The sequence below is a fragment of the Nilaparvata lugens genome, chromosome 3 (assembly GCF_014356525.2).
Source record: "Nilaparvata lugens isolate BPH chromosome 3, ASM1435652v1, whole genome shotgun sequence".
Classification (NCBI taxonomy): Eukaryota; Metazoa; Arthropoda; class Insecta; order Hemiptera; family Delphacidae; genus Nilaparvata; species Nilaparvata lugens.
In genome coordinates, this window is record NC_052506.1 from 77,801,063 (window position 1) to 77,820,091 (window position 19,029).

General features: G+C 34.8%; 1 protein-coding gene across 1 annotated transcript in view; it reads right to left on the reverse strand.

The window, feature by feature from the left end:
• Positions 1–258: 258 nt before the first annotated feature.
• The window catches only part of LOC120350284 (dentin sialophosphoprotein-like), a 20,166-nt gene continuing 1,395 nt past the window's right edge, over positions 259–19,029 (reverse strand). Inside the window, exons 3-10 of the mRNA XM_039422902.1 lie at positions 17,582–19,025; positions 16,438–16,539; positions 13,062–13,245; positions 8,414–8,551; positions 7,317–7,418; positions 4,514–4,648; positions 3,690–3,815; positions 259–873 (exon numbers count right to left, since the gene is read on the reverse strand). Of these exons, the coding sequence (XP_039278836.1) occupies positions 800–873; positions 3,690–3,815; positions 4,514–4,648; positions 7,317–7,418; positions 8,414–8,551; positions 13,062–13,245; positions 16,438–16,539; positions 17,582–19,025 (2,305 nt within the window). The 3' untranslated portion in view covers positions 259–799. The remainder of the gene's footprint in view (positions 874–3,689; positions 3,816–4,513; positions 4,649–7,316; positions 7,419–8,413; positions 8,552–13,061; positions 13,246–16,437; positions 16,540–17,581; positions 19,026–19,029) is intronic.

Here is a 19,029-nt window from a genome sequence, read left to right on the forward strand (position 1 = left end):
ACATGAATAGTATAAACGATATATCAATCAGTCTTTATGATGACCGTGGCCGCTGTAAATCAAGGGGTCAATAAATTAACGGTACATAGAAATATGCTCTTTATCAGAGAAGGCATTTTTGATGCTCTGGTTATCGTGGTGGAATTCATCACGATTGAAATTTAACCGGCTTTCGTGCAACAGGCACAAACTCTCAAAAAATGTCCTTTTTCATTTCACCTATCTCTGAATTCAATGGATGAAATAAAATTACCAAAATACATAATTCCAAGGTGTTTATTATCTACATAAATACAAAAACATAGGCTAATTGGATAAATAAATAGTTATCACTTATTTATTTACATCAAGTTTCACTGATACTATTTATTACATACAATCAGTCTGTTGGGTTCTTCTTAAAAACTATTGTTACAGAATTAGTATCAATAAAAGTTACTTGCAATACAAGTAGGCCTACAGTAGTTACTACTCAAACACCTCATCAAGTAAAGCCAGTTGTTCTTGAATTAAAGGAGCTAATCAAATACCGGTATTAAAATTAAATAATTATTATCTTTAAACTCCCAATATAAACAATAAGAAAATAGAAGATCGACTTAAAACTTGAGACAATAATTACATTATTGAAAATTAGTGTCATCAAATACGACACTGAACTAATCAACGAAAATAATATAAAAATCAATATAATATAATATAATATAAAAATCAATATTACTTGAACAATAAAATAGTATTAAAAATTAAGATGATATCTATAGAATGTAGACTAGCTAGAGAGTGTCACATTACACTACTACTCATCAAGTCTTCTTTTCTTCTTCTTTTTCTTTTTGCTGCTATGCTCTGAAGATTCTTCACAAGGAACATCTGAAATGAAATTTAAAAATGATGAAAAATGTGTGATATTTTGTTTCAAAGTGAAACAATTATAAAATAGTAATACTTACCTATATACGAAATTGTTGTAAAAAAATTTATTGTAAATAGTTTCAAGTGAGAAATATGTGTAGGTTCACAGATTGAGAAACACACGTTGAGATTTTCCTTGAGGCGTACCTTCGTATTTAAAGTTCTATAAGAACCATTTTAAAACAAGTCTGATAAAAAATAACCGTCTATACCACCCGAAGCAGAGACCTCAGCTAAAAATAGTCCTTAATATAATCTTCGCTCTAGCACACTGATTCCCGGTTGCAGAGGCATTACATAAAATCAAACATAGCTATGTGAGACATAGTTTAAAATCACTGACATAAATGGTTGGTCGCTGCACAGTCGTTTGCCGAAGCCCATTTAGCTATATCTTGAATTAGCATCACAATAAGTCACACTGCTGTTCTATTCACTTTTTTCCGTACATGCTTCTATCCAACCAATGTTTTGGCATCGGGGAAAGTTTCAATCGACATAACTGTGAACAGACCTAAAAGACCTCACATAAAATAATTGATAAACAATTTCGAGATTTTTCACCAATTTAGCGATTTAGAGGTTATAAACAACTTAAATAAATAAGTGTGTAGTATAAATCGATAATTCAATTACTAAAGCCACAAACATCGAATTTTGGACGTGAGTGTTTTGCCGTCCTTATAAATTCTATTAGATTAAACATAACTTGGTAAACAGATGATGTGTCACTGCAGTCCTACAAGTTGATTAACAAAGTAAGGAATTTGACAATACAATGTTCTATTTGTCACTTGGTCATATGGGACATATTTATGGATCATAAATTTATCTCATATTGATCAGGATTTCAAAGTTTTTAAATTAAAAGTTCAATGAACAGTATCTTGTCTTTGAACAATCTTTGTCATCGACAGAAAAATTGTTTATTTTATTTGTTGTCAATATTAACGTTAGCTTCTCTCTGTTTCAAATAACAAACGTGCCGCTTGTGCGACAGATAAAAATATGTACTTGAAATGGCTTTCATGTTTGGCATTGACTGAGTTTATATTAATATCCAAAATTCAGCTTTTGGGCAGGCAGAGCTCGTTCGTTAGGACTGTGAGTAAAGTCCGGCTGATCCAGTGAAAAAGGCTAGACTTTTGTTTCGTTTTATAATACAGTTATTCTGTCACGGATCGGGCAGTTTAAAAATAATTGTATTATTAAGAGAGACAGGTTCTGAGCCTATTCATTGGTTCAGTTAATTTTTGTTTTTTAAAATACTAACTGTAAAGTCGCGATTAAACCAGTGAATGCCAAAGGGGGAAGCCATCTTCAAAAGGTAGGTGACTACTGGATAAGATCATTGTTCTTAATTTTTATAACCACAACGATTGAATCATCATTAGCAGCAAGCGAGTGTTTTCCCCATTAATTTCATATCAATATTGTTATTTATAATAAAATTAATCTTGTTTTGTTTAAATGTAAAATATGTCAAAGACTCATTAAATTATAAAGTGGATTGTTCACCTTTTGTTTTTTATTATAACCACCTCAACATATTACATAGTAATTCTTTTCCCACCATCACATATTTGGTGAAGGCATTAGCTTACATAGTTCTTGAAGGCGTCTCATCTTGCTTACATATCATAGAATGTTTTATTTTCAATAATATTGTACTGTTAAAATTGAATCGAAACTATTTCAATATTCACTTACTTACTTACTTACTCCTCAGCTCTACAGGTCTTTGCAACCCTTGGCCTCCCTCACATAGCCTCTCCATCTGTCACGATCCTCGGCCTGCCCCCTCCAGTTACGAACTCCAAGCGTTCTCAGATCTCGTTCCACATCATCCGTCCATCTATTTCTCGGTCGACCCTTTCTTCTTCTGTTATATATCCTGTCCTTCCATATACATTTCACTACTCTTTCATCTCCCATTCTCACCATATGTCCCATCCATCTCATTCTGCCAGCTTTAATAAACCGCACAATGTCTTCATTGTTTAAGAACTGCTCTATTTCCAAATTTTTTCTTCCTCTCCAAAGACCATTCTCAAAAACAGGACCCATGATTCTTCTCACTACCTTCCTTTCAAAAACTCTCAATCTTTGCACATCTCCAGCTGTAAGCACCCATGTTTCCGATCCGTAACTCACCACAGGCCTCACCAATGCTTTGTATAATTGTAATTTCGTAGCTCTAGATATCAATCGAGATTTGAACAACTTGATATTAGCATAGTATGCCCTGTTTCCCGCCATGATCCTGTTGTTAATCTCTGCTGAGACTTTCCCACTACTTGTCACAAGTGTTCCCAGATAGACAAATTCTTCTACCTGTTGAAATGTGTAGGGTCCAATTTTCATGTCTCTAGCAACTCTCCTTCCTAGGCCTACTGCTGGTGACACTCTCAGATACTTTTTCTTGGCCTCATTCATCTCCAATCCCATTGGTTCACTATTGATTGCCAGTGATGTGAAGGCTTCTCTCAAGGCTGGTACTGTTCTAGCTACTATGACATATCCACAAACTTGCCATAGTCTATTTACTATGGTGCTTCCATGCGTGATACCTTTTACTGCTTCATAGAGAGCCAAATTAAACAACAATGCAGACAACGCATCTCCTTGCCTTACACCGTACTTTACAGGGAAACGCCTCCCGTAATACTTAATTTCAATATTCAAGTGAGACATTAAGAATGAACCCATTCATTTTGAATGGAATTAATACATAATCAATTGCTCAATTTCATTAAGAATGGATGAAATTTTACCTTCTTGTAAACTAGGTTCTTCGTCCGCTTCTTCCCTTGATCGTTTCTTGTCCTTCTTTCTTTTCTTCTTCTCTCCTTCACTCAGGTTTGAGGTATCTCCAGATTTATGCGAATATGAAGACATATCTAGAAATAAGAAATAATGTGAAAATTATTATGAAGCGACATATTGCAAATATAGTGAAATTTCATTAAATTGGATTTATGAAAGCAATAAGCAGGCAAGTCGAGAAAGATGAAATACAATGAGAGAAATTGAAAGCTATATTTGGTAAATGGAGTTTTCAAGACATTCTAATCTGGTCCAGATTTCAAAAGACAAAAGAAACAATATGGAGACTAATATGAAGCGACGTTTTGCAAATGTATTAAAACTTCAAGAATTCAGATTTATAAGATCAATTGAAAGACACGCATAGAAAGAAGAAAGAATATAAAAATTAATACAATAAAAGAGATTGAAAGCTACATTTTGTAAATGGAGAAAGTTTTCAATGCATTCATTAGACAGTTCAAGATTTGAAATAAAAACACACATATATTGTCAAAATCTATACTGTTTTATTTGGTACATGACCATGGTTTCGTCACCACACAGGTCACGTTTCTGTACAAATACAGATATAATCAGCTAATGAAAAGTGAATTGCTCGTGTTCGCGGCGAGTAAATCTGTACGCACCTTTAGATTACAAAACTTTGATCTTTCATACACTACAACAGGAGAGTTGCTTCCTTGTTGCAGTTACATATGACAAATAAGAAAAGAAAGGAAGAAAGAAAGCAAGAGAGAAAGGGAGAAAGAAATAGAAGAAAAAATGTTACCTGCTTGTCCTTCAGCACTTTCGTTATCCCTACTCTTCTTTTTCTTATTCTTTTTCCTCTCCATTGATTCGTCACACTTCTCTTCAATTGTTGAAGTATAGTTGATGGAAGAAGTAGGATTCTGGATAATAATGTCTGTGGAAAAAATTGAAAATTATTAAAGATTCTAAATTGAAAACGAAAAGCGATAACGATATTGTACAGTATGTTTCTAGATGAATGGCGCACTTTCAAACAGATTTATTTATGATAATGAGGTTAACATAAACATATCGCACACTAAATTACTCACAAAATACAAAAGTTTATGGGAGTGCATATTCAATTAATTTAACCCTTCATTAAGTTTATGTAATTTGGAACACAATGAAAATTATCACGTACTCTCTCTTTCACTTGAAGGTGCATTTTCGTTTGTGCGTAAATTTCCGCAGTCGACGACGACAAGCATTGTTGACATTCATATTGTCCAATTTTCAAGTGTGCTAAAACAGTGTGGCCAAATAACTTTTCATTATTTGTCTTTATTATTAAAGAATTAAATATCCTATTATATTAAGCAAGCAATTTCTGTATTTATATATCTGGTTATTTTTATATCTGGTTATTTATGTTTAACGGATCTCGAAAACGGCTCTAACGATTTTCACGAAATTTGGAACATAGTAGGTTTATGATATAAAGATTCGATTGCTCTAGGTCTCATCCTTGGGAAAACTCGCTGAACGACATTAAAATGACAATTCATCCTTGGCTGGAACAGCTGTGGATAGTAAAAAAGTGAGTATGTGAAATATCAAAATATCGCATCCCCGAAATTCATAAGATGACGTATAGCCAGCTGTGAAATATAAACACGATCATTTTAGAGAATTGTGTTCTGTTTATCAATAAATAAAAATAACGAGCGTAGCTCGGTGCCCCGATCAGTGAATGAGTCACCTATGAATTCCAAAACTTTCCCCCCATCACTCCACTGAGTTGCAGTATCAACCGAGCAATGGTTCAGTCTTTAGGTGCCATTCAGTCGCCACAGTGCTTAGGATAGGGAAAGACTGTATACGGGGACTGTATACGAACCAATAACACAGAATTGATGGCTTTGCTTGGGCTATGAAATGGTAATCATCCAAATGTTCATAGGCGTAAAATAATCCAAGAAGATGGAAAAGTAATGATACAATTAATAATAATATGTTATAACAGTAAACAGAGTATATAACACTTGGAAAATTGGATGTTGTAAAAAATGAGTAGGGCGCGACTACCGGAGGGTTAATATATCATCATATTGTCATTTAAAAGTATAAGCTCAACCTGCCCCGTTAAAACATAATTGAAAAAAATCTTTTAGGTTATTGAAATCTACCCAATGTGAGATTCTCTCCCTGTCGTGGTCGACGACGGCATTTACGCACAAACGAAAGCCCAGCTTTAATTGTGTTTCAATCATTTTAGTAGCCTTAGGGCCATATGCTAACACTACGTTTAAAGCTAAACCACGTTTACTTGTAGATATGGTTGCATTTATCATAATGTGTTTCATTTTCATATGGGGTTTAAAAGAACAGCTGACATTTCTCCGTTTAAGCCGAGTATCTGCACACGGGCCTTAGAGAGAAAAGTCTTTATGTAATTTGGTACAGTGTAACACAGTATAGTTTTGGTTATTAAAAATTGTTCACCATATTATAATGCTTCACAGTGGACAAAAAGCAGTATTGGCTGTGAATTTTTTACTTTCCTTGCCCTATTACCATAGGTAAGGAAAGTATTGCTTTCCAAAAAAAATTTAAGGTACCCTAATTTCATGTTTTCTATACGTTTCATTACTTTCCTTGCCCTATTACCATAGGTAAGGAAAGTATTGCTTTCAAAAAAATTTAAGGTTCCCCTATTTCATGTTTTCTATACGTTTCAAGGTCCCCTGAGTCCAAAAACATGATTTTTGGGTATTGGTCTGTATGTATGTGTGTGTGTGTGTGTGTGTGTGTGTGTGTGTGAACACGATAACTCCATTCCTAATTAACCAATTGACTTGAAATTTTAAACTTAAGGTCACACACACACACACACACACACACAGACCAACACCCAAAAATCATGTTTTTGGACTCAGGGGACCTTGAAACGTATAGAAAACATGAAATTAGGGCACCTTAAATTTTTTTGAATAAAAAAATATAAATATTACCATAGGTAAGGAAAGTAATGAAACGTATAGAAAACATGAAATTAGGGTACCTTAAATTTTTTTGGAAAGCAATACTTTCCTTACCTATGGTAATAGGGCAAGGAAAGTAAAAATATAGATCTACTGGAATTAATCAGATTTGAAAATAACCCGGCTTTTTTGCAACCTTCACTAAGTACCTGATTGAATGATTACAAAAGTTCAACAGCTGAGTCATAATTTAGACACACTAATTTCCACAAACATGAACTCACTCACTCACTTCCATCATCAACAGACGACGAAATAATTATTATCAGCTGTTTTTCCAAGGATGAATAATAATTATCCTTTTAATGTCCTTCAGCGAGTTTTCCTAGGGATATGACCTAGTGCAATCGATTTTTTATATTATAAACCTACTATGTTCTGAATTTCGTGAGAATCGTTAGAGCCGTTTTCGAGATCCGGTGACATACAAACATATAAACAGGAATTGCTCGTTCAATAGTATAGGATAGAATTGATTTACAAGTGTAAAATCACAGGAAATCATAACATAAACATTTTGATAATTGTAACGTTTATATTGAAAATTAATATAGCTTTAAATTATATTTTGTTACATACCTGACTCATGTTCCAAGTTCTTAGATTTCTTCTTCTTCTTCTTCTTAACTCTTGGTGAACTAACGTCGTCAGAATTGAAGGTCTTTGGTTGGTTTTTGAACTCTGAAAATAAAAGTGAAAATAATAACTAGGAAACAATGAAATAGACAACACTGATGGATATCTTGAACAATCAAATATACAATCATACAGATGAATGGAACAATCATATAGATATAGAAGATTGATAGAATAATGAAGTATTAGATGGCATAATTCATTACATTGTAATCTGAAATAATAACGAACTTCCATTTAATTGACCGAGTGAAGTGAGGTCTAAGATTCAAGTCGACGGTTTATCATTTCTCTTAATGTTTAAATGTTGCGCATTTACGGCGAAACGTGGTAATAGATTTTCATGAAATTTGACAGGTATGTTCCTTCTTAAATCGCGCGTCGACGAATATAAAAGGTTTTTCGAAATAAAATGTCATCATAAATCAGCTGTCTAGTGGACTATAATACTACCCGTTCAAAAACATCGAACATCTTGAAAATGTATCTTTCCATCAACGTTAGTAGACAGTCGACTATAATACTACTCGTTCAAAAACATAGATCGTATTGAAAATGTATCTTTCCATCAACGTTGTAGACAGTTGCAGCCAGACTTGATAACAGCGCTCACACTCACATTCCGGGACGACACGTCACGGTACGATAGGACAGAAAGTCCTATATTTATTAAGGATTTTTTCTAGACATTTTAAATTGATAAATTATTTATTAATTTTTGAGAAAACATAATAGGTCAATGTAACTTACTGAGCGCAAGGTCTACTGTTCACAGAACTACTAGTTTATTATATTGTGATCTGAAATTATAACGAACTTCCATTTAATTACTTATTGATTGATTCTTTATCACAAATGACAATGTATTGCCAGGTCTTGCAATACCAATTGCATACAATTATAATTAATTCGCGACATACTATGATATGGGCATCATTCTCACTCTAATACTAATTAGACAGAATAAATACTGTTTAATTAACTAGTTCAACTAGTTAATTAGTTAAACTAGTTTAGAATAAAATTAAATAGATACCAACCAGCTCCTAAGAGAGGATGCCTAACTTTGAGATTCTCGGGCATCACAAGTTTCATGGTGGTTGAGAATTCCACCTCGTGTGGCGAAGGCATTCGAATTTTCTCCTCTATTGAAACTCGGCCAGCTAATTTTAACGGATCTGAAAACAAAATACAAATTAAAAATTATTCGCAATTCAATCATTACAAAGAAACCTAATCATAAAATAATCAAAAGGTTTACATCGAGATTCAATTCAGCTGAGAGTAGAGAAATGAAGACAGCATAGTGAAATTCACTAAAACCTGTAAGCTTTAATAAATAAAAGGAATTCTCTCTACAATGTAAGGAATTCTCTCTACAATGTATGGAATTCTCTCTACAATGTATGGAATTGCCATAAAATGTAAGGAATTATCTCTACAATGTGACAAATTATAACTGTAATGAATTGTCAATTGACATTGAATAATCTAATTTATTAGGTTTACATTGAGATCCACTTCAGCTGACAGTAGAGAAATGAAGACAACGTAATTGAATAAAAACACAAATATTTTGTCAAATTGTACACAGTTTTATTCGGTACACGACCATGGTTTCGTGACCACACCGGTCACATTTTCAAGTTGACTAAAGCTAAAAGGTCAAGATAAACATTGAATATGAATTGGTAAATGTTAGCCAACATATCAACTTTATACATTTGGTAAAGAGAAATATTAATTGAAAACTTCTAATTTACTGTTGTTTGAATATATTACAAAGAATGTATAAAATATGTATAAATATATAAATTAATTGAATATAATATGAAATTAATCTATAAAATTAGTCTAAGTTAAGGACCAGCTGAAAAGGGTGACCAGTGGTTTGTTGTCGTCCAAAAGAAGATGCTAAACATAACTTATATTATGGGAGTTTGAATAAATCATGATAATATTCCATTGATTAATAAATCTAGGCTCTAAGTGTACCGAATAAAACTGTGAATAGAATTCGACAACATATATGTGTTTTTATTCAATTATGGAACGGTTCTACAAAATTGACAAAGACTCAGTCGAAGACAGCGTAGTATAGTTATTTGTGCAACTAGTGCGCAAAGTGACAGTTTGCTGCACCGAAAGAAACGTTTACGCCCGAGCCGTAGGCGAGGGCGGAATGGTTTCTTGAGTGCAGCAGAGGAACTTTGCGCACGTATTTCACATTAAGTTTTTCCTACAGTTACCATTGAATATGAAAAGTGGGTAATTATGGGTAAAATTGCCTGAAATCCATCAAATGTTTTTCTGTGTAATTTTATTATTGATAAAAACCTTAATTTATTGTCAAATTGAATAAAAATGTTGTCCTTGGTTATAATATCTACTAAATAATTTTCTCGTTGTGCTTCGTTGCACCTCTGCTCACTATAGCAGCCACAGCAGTCACTGTTACCAACTTCATTTTGATTTTGCTGCACTGTTGCTCCATATAACCTACTAAGTATTTTGCGTTGCCATGTTGCAAATCTGGAGTGCAGAAAAATTTTTCCCGCACTAGAGCGGAAAAGTGATTCTTTGCGTTCTGTAATCAGTGCAGCAATGGCCACTTTTCAACGTAACTGTAGGAAAAAATTATTTTATACTGCAAGCATTTCAATTTCATTTCTCACAAATAATGCCAAATCTTCCCACTTAACCGATGCTGTCTCAAGTGAATCTGAAAGGAATATTTGTAAATGTCGGGAGGGGGGGGGAGAGGAAAATACAGTGTCCCACGGAAGGTGTAACACCGACGACCATAGATTCTACATGAATTTTGCAACAAAAGTTCAAAAATCTGGTGTGGCGCACTCACACAACTTTCCTTGCCGTTATGAGAATTGATTACCTGACGCTAGTGTTCACGCGCATCTCAAGTCTACTTATAAACAAAGATCTGAGCCAGCTGGTGACAGAACAATAACGCTGGAGACATATGAGGTCTGCTATCTCTTCATAGTGAATCATTTAATAGAATCAACAGTTGCCAACAGTTTGCAATAGAATAATCACATTTTCTCGAATTTTGAGCTTATTTTCAATTTTAGGTGAAAATTTTACTGAACATTAAATGTAGAGATTTTTATGCTCAATCTTTTCCAATCGAATTTTTTCGTTTTGATTGTATCTGAAGCCTGATAATTGGGAATCTAAAATCAAACTTTGCTTAGATGGGGCGGAGCTCCTGAAATTTTTACAGATATGGTACTTGAGGCAGTTGATAGAGCTTATCAATGACTATTTTAGGTATAAATTTAATCAAAATCGTTGGAGCCGTTTTCGAGAAATCACGAAAACCCCTGATTTGACAACATTTTCTCCATTTTAGCCGCCAACTTGAATTTCATTTGTTGAAATTGTCCTTTTATAGTAAGGTCCTCAAGTTTCAAATTTCAAGTCATTTCTTTAATTGGGAGATGAGTACACAGACGCGCACACACACACACACACACACACACACACACACACACACACACACACAGACCAATACCCAAAAACCACTTTTTTGGACTCAGGTGAGCTTGAAATGTATACCTAGATATAGAAATTGGGGTACCTTAATTTTTTTCGGAAAGCAATACTTTCCTTACCTATGGTAATAGGGCAAGGAAAGTAAAAACAGGAGTCCCTGACGGATTTCCACATCGTCTGAATATATCATTTTAGCCTTACGACTGTCATAGTTCAAATTCAAATTCTTTATTCACACAATCTGTTCAAATAGCATGTAACAATATCAGTGTATCGTCATAACATTAAATCATCACTTTACTATCTTAAAAATGAAACATGAATGAAACTAAAGACAATCATTAAAATACTCGTCTTAACTATAACTAGTAGTTCTGTGAACAGTAGACCTCGCGCAGTTATAACGACGTCCCAAACCATGAGCACTTCCACACTGATACACTAACTATTTATTTGATCAGACCATGCTTACACAAGATTTAATTATCATATAACGCTTTCCGGAATTTAGCGCGAGAAAACCAGAAGACATCTAGGCGCCCAGACGAGCTGTTATAAGTTCTTTGCATCCTATTTAATAGTGCATAAGAATTGCATTCAATTAGGCATGCGATGAGGCATGCAATTTATAGTCTACACAGCTGTTAATTTTTTACCAAATTACATTGAGATATTGAATTGCATGCGTCATGGCATTTATAGTCAACTCGACAGCTGATTTATGATGAATAATTCTATAGTCTGATTTTTACGGTAATATTGGCGTAAGAAGGAGGCTCCTTTTTCCTTTTATATTATCCTTGAAATGCAAAATTTCCAAAAACCTTGTATATACGTCGACGCGCAATTTAAAAAGGAACATACCTGTCAAATTTCATGAAAATCTATTACCGCGTTTCGCCGTAAATGCGCAACATAAAAACATATAAACATTTAAACATTAAGAGAAATGCCAAACCGTCGACTTGAATCTTAGACCTCACTTCGCTCGGTCACTAAGCTTTCGTCACGAGCAGCAAAAGTACATATTTTTAAAAAGAATTAGCATTTTTATTTCTTATTGGCAGGTGATTGAAGAGCTTGACTCCCATATAACTCGGCTTTTTCTCAAAGAATTTCAACCTATGTTGGACCACACTCGAATTCTCCTTACCTCGCGTATTATGATTGTGGATATTTGAGTTGATTGAGAACTTTTCGATGTACCTATGTGTATATATTAGAAGTCTATATGCATAAATGCAAGGGACTGTTAGAATTCCATTACTCGTGAATGCTCCCCTGCAAGATTGGGTGTACTTAAGTGCTGCTATAGATTCCTAACAGCTTTCTTTTGTACGAGGAAAATTCTATTCAAGTTCGTTTTTGATTAACTGCTCCACAATTCAATTGTGGACTGGGACTTCAGCCGGGACCGACAGTTTAATGTGCCTATCCGATAGCACGGGAGTGACCCATGATCAAAAACTTTCGACTGTGAGTGGGTTTGAACCGGGATCTGTAGGCTGCTACGCAAGCACTCTATCCACTAGACCACGGATCACTCCGTAGTTTATATAAAAGCTATATAAAGCGAAATAATGGCACTCACTCACTCGCAGAACTAAAAATCTACCGGACCAAAAACGTTCAAATGTGGTAGGTATGTTCAGTTGGCCCTTTAGAGGCGCACTAAGAACGGATTTTGAAAAATTTCCAAAGATACGCCCAAAATCTGCGTTTTAGCGTTTTCTCAGCTTTATCGAGAACAAATGAACAGAAAATGTTCAAATTTAGTACAGAAGCTAAGCTAGGGTGTAATAATGTTGTGTTAGAAGGAATTTGCAATAACGTCAAAGATACGCCCAAAATTAGTGTTTTTTCCAGCGTTTTTTGCTTTTTCTCAGATTTATCGAGAACAAATGAACAGAAAATGTTCAAATTTAGTACAGAAGCTCAGCTAGGGCGTAATTATGTTGTGTTAGAAGGAATTTGAAATAACGCCAAAGATACGCCCAAAATCTGCGTTTCTGATGGAATGAAGCATGCTCAAATGAAAAATGCAGACGAGCGAAGCGAGCGCGCTGATCCCATTTTTGGACGATCCAGCGGGGGGTCCAGGGGGCGGAGCCCCCTGGCTAGACAGATATGGCGAGCGAAGCGAGGCTAGTAAGGTATAAATTCAACACTCACTTATGATCATCTTCTTGCGATTCTTGCTGGCCTGTAGACAGTAGACAACATTTTCGTTGTGCTCAATAGGAGAAGCCCATGCCTCGCAGTCCATGTTCGACGCGCCGTCCTTCGCTTGCAACGCTTTCAAATCTGTGCGCCCGGTCAAGTTCAGTTTCCGACCCAACAGACTGCTGACATCCAACTGCAAACATACACAATTCCAATCAATTACGTTGCACAAATTCAAATCAAATCAAATTTATTCACTCGAAATTCATACTACAGTAAACAGTATAGAACGACAGCTAGGTTACAAGTTATTGGCTGATTGATATGCGTCTGTATAAACATAGAGAAAAGTTAGCACAGGAAGATATCCCATGGGTTTGTCGAATTCAAAGTTTGGACATTTTGTATCAAGTTATGGAGTTGTGTATCAAGTTGAGATGATACTGTATCATGTGTGGTGATACAGTATCATTTTTTGGTGATACCATAGAGAAAAGATAGCACAGGATGATATGCCATGGTATGGGGCGTTATGTTCCAAATTCCACTGTCAACTCAAGCCGATAGTCCCATAGTGAGGTCCACGTTATAATGGCAGTGTAAGATTGACAATACTGTTGCTGTCCTTTTCTATCATACAACAAAAAAGATAGCGCTATCTCTCTCTAGCTTTGCAATGTTGTCTGTTTTCCAGAGTATTTTATTTCTACTTTTGACAGTGACTGTACAAAAGTAGACAAACAATCTCAGCCGCCATTTTTTTTCTTCATCCTATCAAAATATTTTAGTACACAAGTCGTATAATTGATTTAAAATGTATTTTTTGGGCAATTAGATAATTTTTAGACATTACCGTATGAGAAACACAAATTAAAATACCTGAAATGACATTTTAAAAGTTGATAACTAACCATCCTAGACTTTATCCATGCTTCAGTTAGCCTACACGTGTATGTTAGACCTACTCGTACCGGTATGAATAATATTGAAAGATTATTTCAGAATTATTTCCATTGAAATTACTTATTTTTAATAGGATTTCTATTTTTCTATTATTTTTAGAAGAAATAAGAATCGAATACCTACCAAATAACTTAATTTCTGTTGTTTTGAAATTCAGATTGGTGTATCACAGCTTTTCAAATTAGCCACCATTTCAGGTTTGTATAAAAATAAAATCTGATCTCAGTTATGGAAGCAAATTTTTTAATCAAATTATGAAAAAAAATATTTTCTTGATTAATTTTACATTAAATTGATTATTTTATTAAGGAAATGATAATTATTATAAGATCAAATTTAATGGGATGAATTGAGTAACAGCTGTGTACACTCAATGGCAAAATGGAGAGACTTGGCAACGTTTTTCCTATCTTTCTTCACTGCCATTATAATGTGGACTTCACTACAGTAGTTGTTTTTCGGGAGCTATGTGACGCTGGCAGTCTCTCATACTGTGCCGTTCTTACACTTTCACCCCAACAAAACAGTCATAATAAACAGTAGTCGACAGTAATCAGTATGAAATTTGGAACATTAACGACCTATACCATGGAATGTCTTCTTATGTTATCCTTTCTCCTTCCTTTGGTCTGGTATCTATCCACTAACAAGGAAAAGAAGCAGAGGGAGACCAAATTAGCGACGGGATGAGGAGTTCCGACTCCAGGCTGAGAAACCTGGCAGAGTCGCGCATCAAAGACAGCAATGGGAGACGATGAAAAACGTCTTCAGGGAGGTCTAGCTCTAAAGGGAAAGAATGCAGGATACTCAATCCTAAAAATAGGGTATAGGGTACCCCAGCAGCTCCTGAATTGCCAAAAATGAAAACAATAAAATTTGTATGCAAAATGTAAACTTGTAGTTCTGTGATACTGTTCACAGACCTCACGCAGTTTTCTCATCCACAAGTATCTGATGTCACCTGTTCTAGTTGATTCAGTTGAATCATAATTCACAGTTGAATCATAATATACTCTTAAAAACAGTTATTTCTTTTCTCCAAGATCAAAAACTCAATTATGTTAATTAACCGAGCGAAGTGAGGTCTAAGATTCAAGTCGACGGTTTGGCATTTCTCTTAATGTTTAAATGTTGCGCATTTACAGCGAAACGCGGTAATAGATTTTCATGAAATTTGACAGGTATGTTCCTTTTTAAATTGCGCGTCGACGTATATAAAAGGTTTTTGGAAATTTCGCATTTCAAGGATAATATAAAAGGAAAAAGGAGCCTCCTTCATACGCCAATATTGAAGTAAAAATCAGACTATAGAATTATTCATCATAAATCAGCTGTCTAGTGGACTATAATACTACCCGTTCAAAAATATCGAACATCTTGAAAATTTATCTTTCCATCAACGTTAGTAGATAGTTGACTATAATACTACACGTTCAAAAACATCGAACATCTTGAAAATTGTATCTTTCCATCAACGTTGTAGACAGTTGCAGCCAGACCTGATAACAGCGCTCACACTCACATTCCGGGACGACACGTCACGGTACGATAGGACAGAAAGCTCTATGTTTATTTAGGATTTTTTCTAGACATTTCAAATTGATAATTATCTATTAATTTTTGAGAAAACATAACTACAGGTCAAAAACTCAGTTCAAGTTTGAATTTGTATCCCATATGATAATTTATCCAGTTCGGTGATAATCTTTCAATCTGATAAAAATATTTCTCAATTATTTTAAAATTAATTTTTCAATCAAGAATATTATAATTTCTTCAGCATTATTTTTAGTTCATTTGATCATTTTTTATTTTATTTTCAATCACCTATTAAATTTGTTTTTCAAATTAATACTGATGGGCAAGCATTATAAAATAAAAATTATTGAAATAGACACGGCCAGACATCTGTGTATGCATGCAATGAATAACCCACTTGTCAGCTGATTGATTATCAATAATTCTATAGTCTGATTGATCCCATCTTCAAAGTAGATGATATATTTATAGTGATATCAGAGTATGGAGGAATTCCTTTTCTTTTCATATTATCCTTGAAATGCAAAATTTCAAAACACCTTGTGAATACATCGACGCACAGTTGAAAAAGGAATATTCCTGCAAAATCTCATCGAATTCTATCAACGCGTTTGGCTGTATTCGCCTTACTTATGACAGACAAAAGAAAATCCGAGTTAAAACATAGATCTCACTACGTTCGGTCAACAAGTTGTGCAATCAAAGAGCTATTTATTTATTGCTATCCTTTCTCTATGGAATCGATGAAAAACCTACTGGAATTTGTTAAATCTATTAATCTAAACCACAGACAACCAGGCTTGAATCTGTGTCTAAAGATACTTGAAAATCGTTTGAAAATACGACCCATAAATTCGTTTAAAATAGCTTAAGAAGTACTTACAGATTTTGGACAAGGAGCTACCCAAACTTCATCATTATCGGATAAATCTTCAAGATAGAACACATCTTCCTCAAAGTATTCCTCTTTAATTCCTTCGCTCAGCTGAAACAAATTTATATAAATCATTTTTTTATTCATTCAACAATGATTAGAACACAGAATAATTAGAAATTAAAAAAAAAAAAAAAAAAAACAGGCCTATATCCCTTACTATTCCATTCTCGAATTTTGATTGAAAATTCAACTTAGAATGAACAATTTGGGCCTACTTTAAAGAAAACTAAATATCAAGTAAGGTATTAACAGAATCATAATATACAACTAACACATGAGTAGAAGCCTGTAGATTATTTGAGGAATATACTGAAACGTTCTGTCCATTGGGGTACACAGTATAAAGTTACTAAAATAGACCTTACGAGAACAGTCAGTCCGATGAAAATTGAAACTCAAACATAGACGTTGCCAATTCGTCAGGACTCAGGAGTGTTATAAACAACTGAATCAATCTTTATTCATAATCCGATAATATTCTACTAGGTAGCAGCTGATATTTGACAACGTTGCATCAACTCTCATCGGACTATTTTCATGCAGTCTACTCTAAATAAAGCCAATGCAATGAATTTCTGCCGACAGATGGAGAATATAACATTGTTTCTTATGGGAGTGTTCACGCACATTAGTAGTCTACAGATTTGCTACCACTAGCATTATGAAACTTACACAGATTTCTTGAAATTTCCAATATTTCTCTATCAAACTCAAAATAATTTCACTCAAAATTTATAATTTAAAAATGTTAAGGTTGCAGACTCATGCGCATTTTGCTTTCATCAGCTGATGTTGAGCCTATTATATCTGTATTGGTACAGGCACATTAAGATTCAGATATAATAAGCATCAGCTGATGAAAGGCGAACTGCTTGTGTTAGTGGCGCAGAGGTCTGTACGCACCTTTATAATACTTTTGCTGATGGATAGATTATAAGAGGTACCTACTTTCACCTCACAAGTTTTCCTAAAAAGTATATGTGAGCATTCAAACTAATATTGAAAATCCACAAATCTAGTATAATGATGGAATGATAGTGCAACAATATTATAAGTGTCTTCCGAACCCCTAAAATCATAAAATACTAACCTTTTTCTCAATCCGCTTCCAAAGTTTAGGTATGATCGTCTGGGTATATGACTGGTTGTTCTCCGTAATTATTGTAGACCCCTCCTCATCACTATCTGAAGAAGAACCACTCTTGTCAGCTCTGGAACTGTTATTTAACCGGTTACTGATCGCAGACATGTCCATAGTCTGTTCCAAATCCTGACGAGCTGCTTGAGAGTGGAACGGAGTAGAAGTAGCATTTTTTTTCTTATGACTGGGAGTTTTGAAAAGTTCTTGAGAATTCACTTCGAAATTCGACAAAATTTCACTAGAGTTCAACAGGGAATCAGTTTTCTTAGGATTCAAATGTTTTTCTGGTGATTTAGACTTTGAACCATCATTTTTAGAAGTTTTTGTCACTTGTTTTGGAGCTGTATCACCCTGCTTAGATATTGAACACTTGTTAGAAACTTTTGATTTTTCCTGAATTTTACTACTACTATCAGAGTCACTGTTCCTCCTCCTCTCGTCACTGTTACTTCTCGAATTAGTTTTCCCCTGACGGTCGTCACTATCTGAATCACCGTTCCTCGATTTGTCACCGTTATTTTTCACACTTTCACTGGAGTCACTATTATTTTCAACCTCGTTATTTCTGTCATCACTATCTGCTTCAAACATATCCTGCGACATCATTTCATCATTGGATGTTTTTTTCAAACTTGAAGTAACTGTTTTCAAATTTGTAACATTTTGTAATTTGTTTGAACCAGTTGAAGACTCATTCACTCTCTTGTCCTCTGAGTCGCTATCACTGGAGTTACTCTTCTCATTAACCGAAGCTTTCTTAATCGGAGATTTACCTGATTTACCCGACATAGAGTGACTCTTCTCACCTCTTTTTGTCACCACCATTTTCAAAAAACTTTCCCGCTTTTTCCGTAGATCTTCTTTGAAATCATCATCGGAATCCGGACTTTCCACAGTTCTCCCAGCACTTCCCCTTCTCTTATCCTTACCACCGATTTTCACTATATTCTCCATCACACTCTTCTTGGACGCCACTCTGCTGCTGAGTTCTTCCTCTGTCTCACTTTGGCGCTTCTCTTTCTTACTTCGTTTATCCGAATTCCTTCCCTCACCATCTTCGCTGCCACTCTCCCTTTGCCTCTTCATTCTTACTCCCTTTTCCTCCCCGATTCTGACTTCACACTCACTTTCAGTCAGATTATCACTTGAACAACCGAATCCTTCCCTCTTCTCCTTCTTCTTCTTCTTCTTCTTCTCCCCCACACTACTGACACTCAATCCACTATCATAATACACTGATCCCTCTCCTCCTTCTTCGTTCTCTTTTTCCCTCTCCTTCTCACTCACAATTGTTGTGCTTTCACAATCAGTAGCACTTTCCACTTCACCCCTCTTCTTTTTCTTCTCCTTCTTTCTACCCCCAATCACACTTTCGCAATCCCCCACTGCCCCACTAT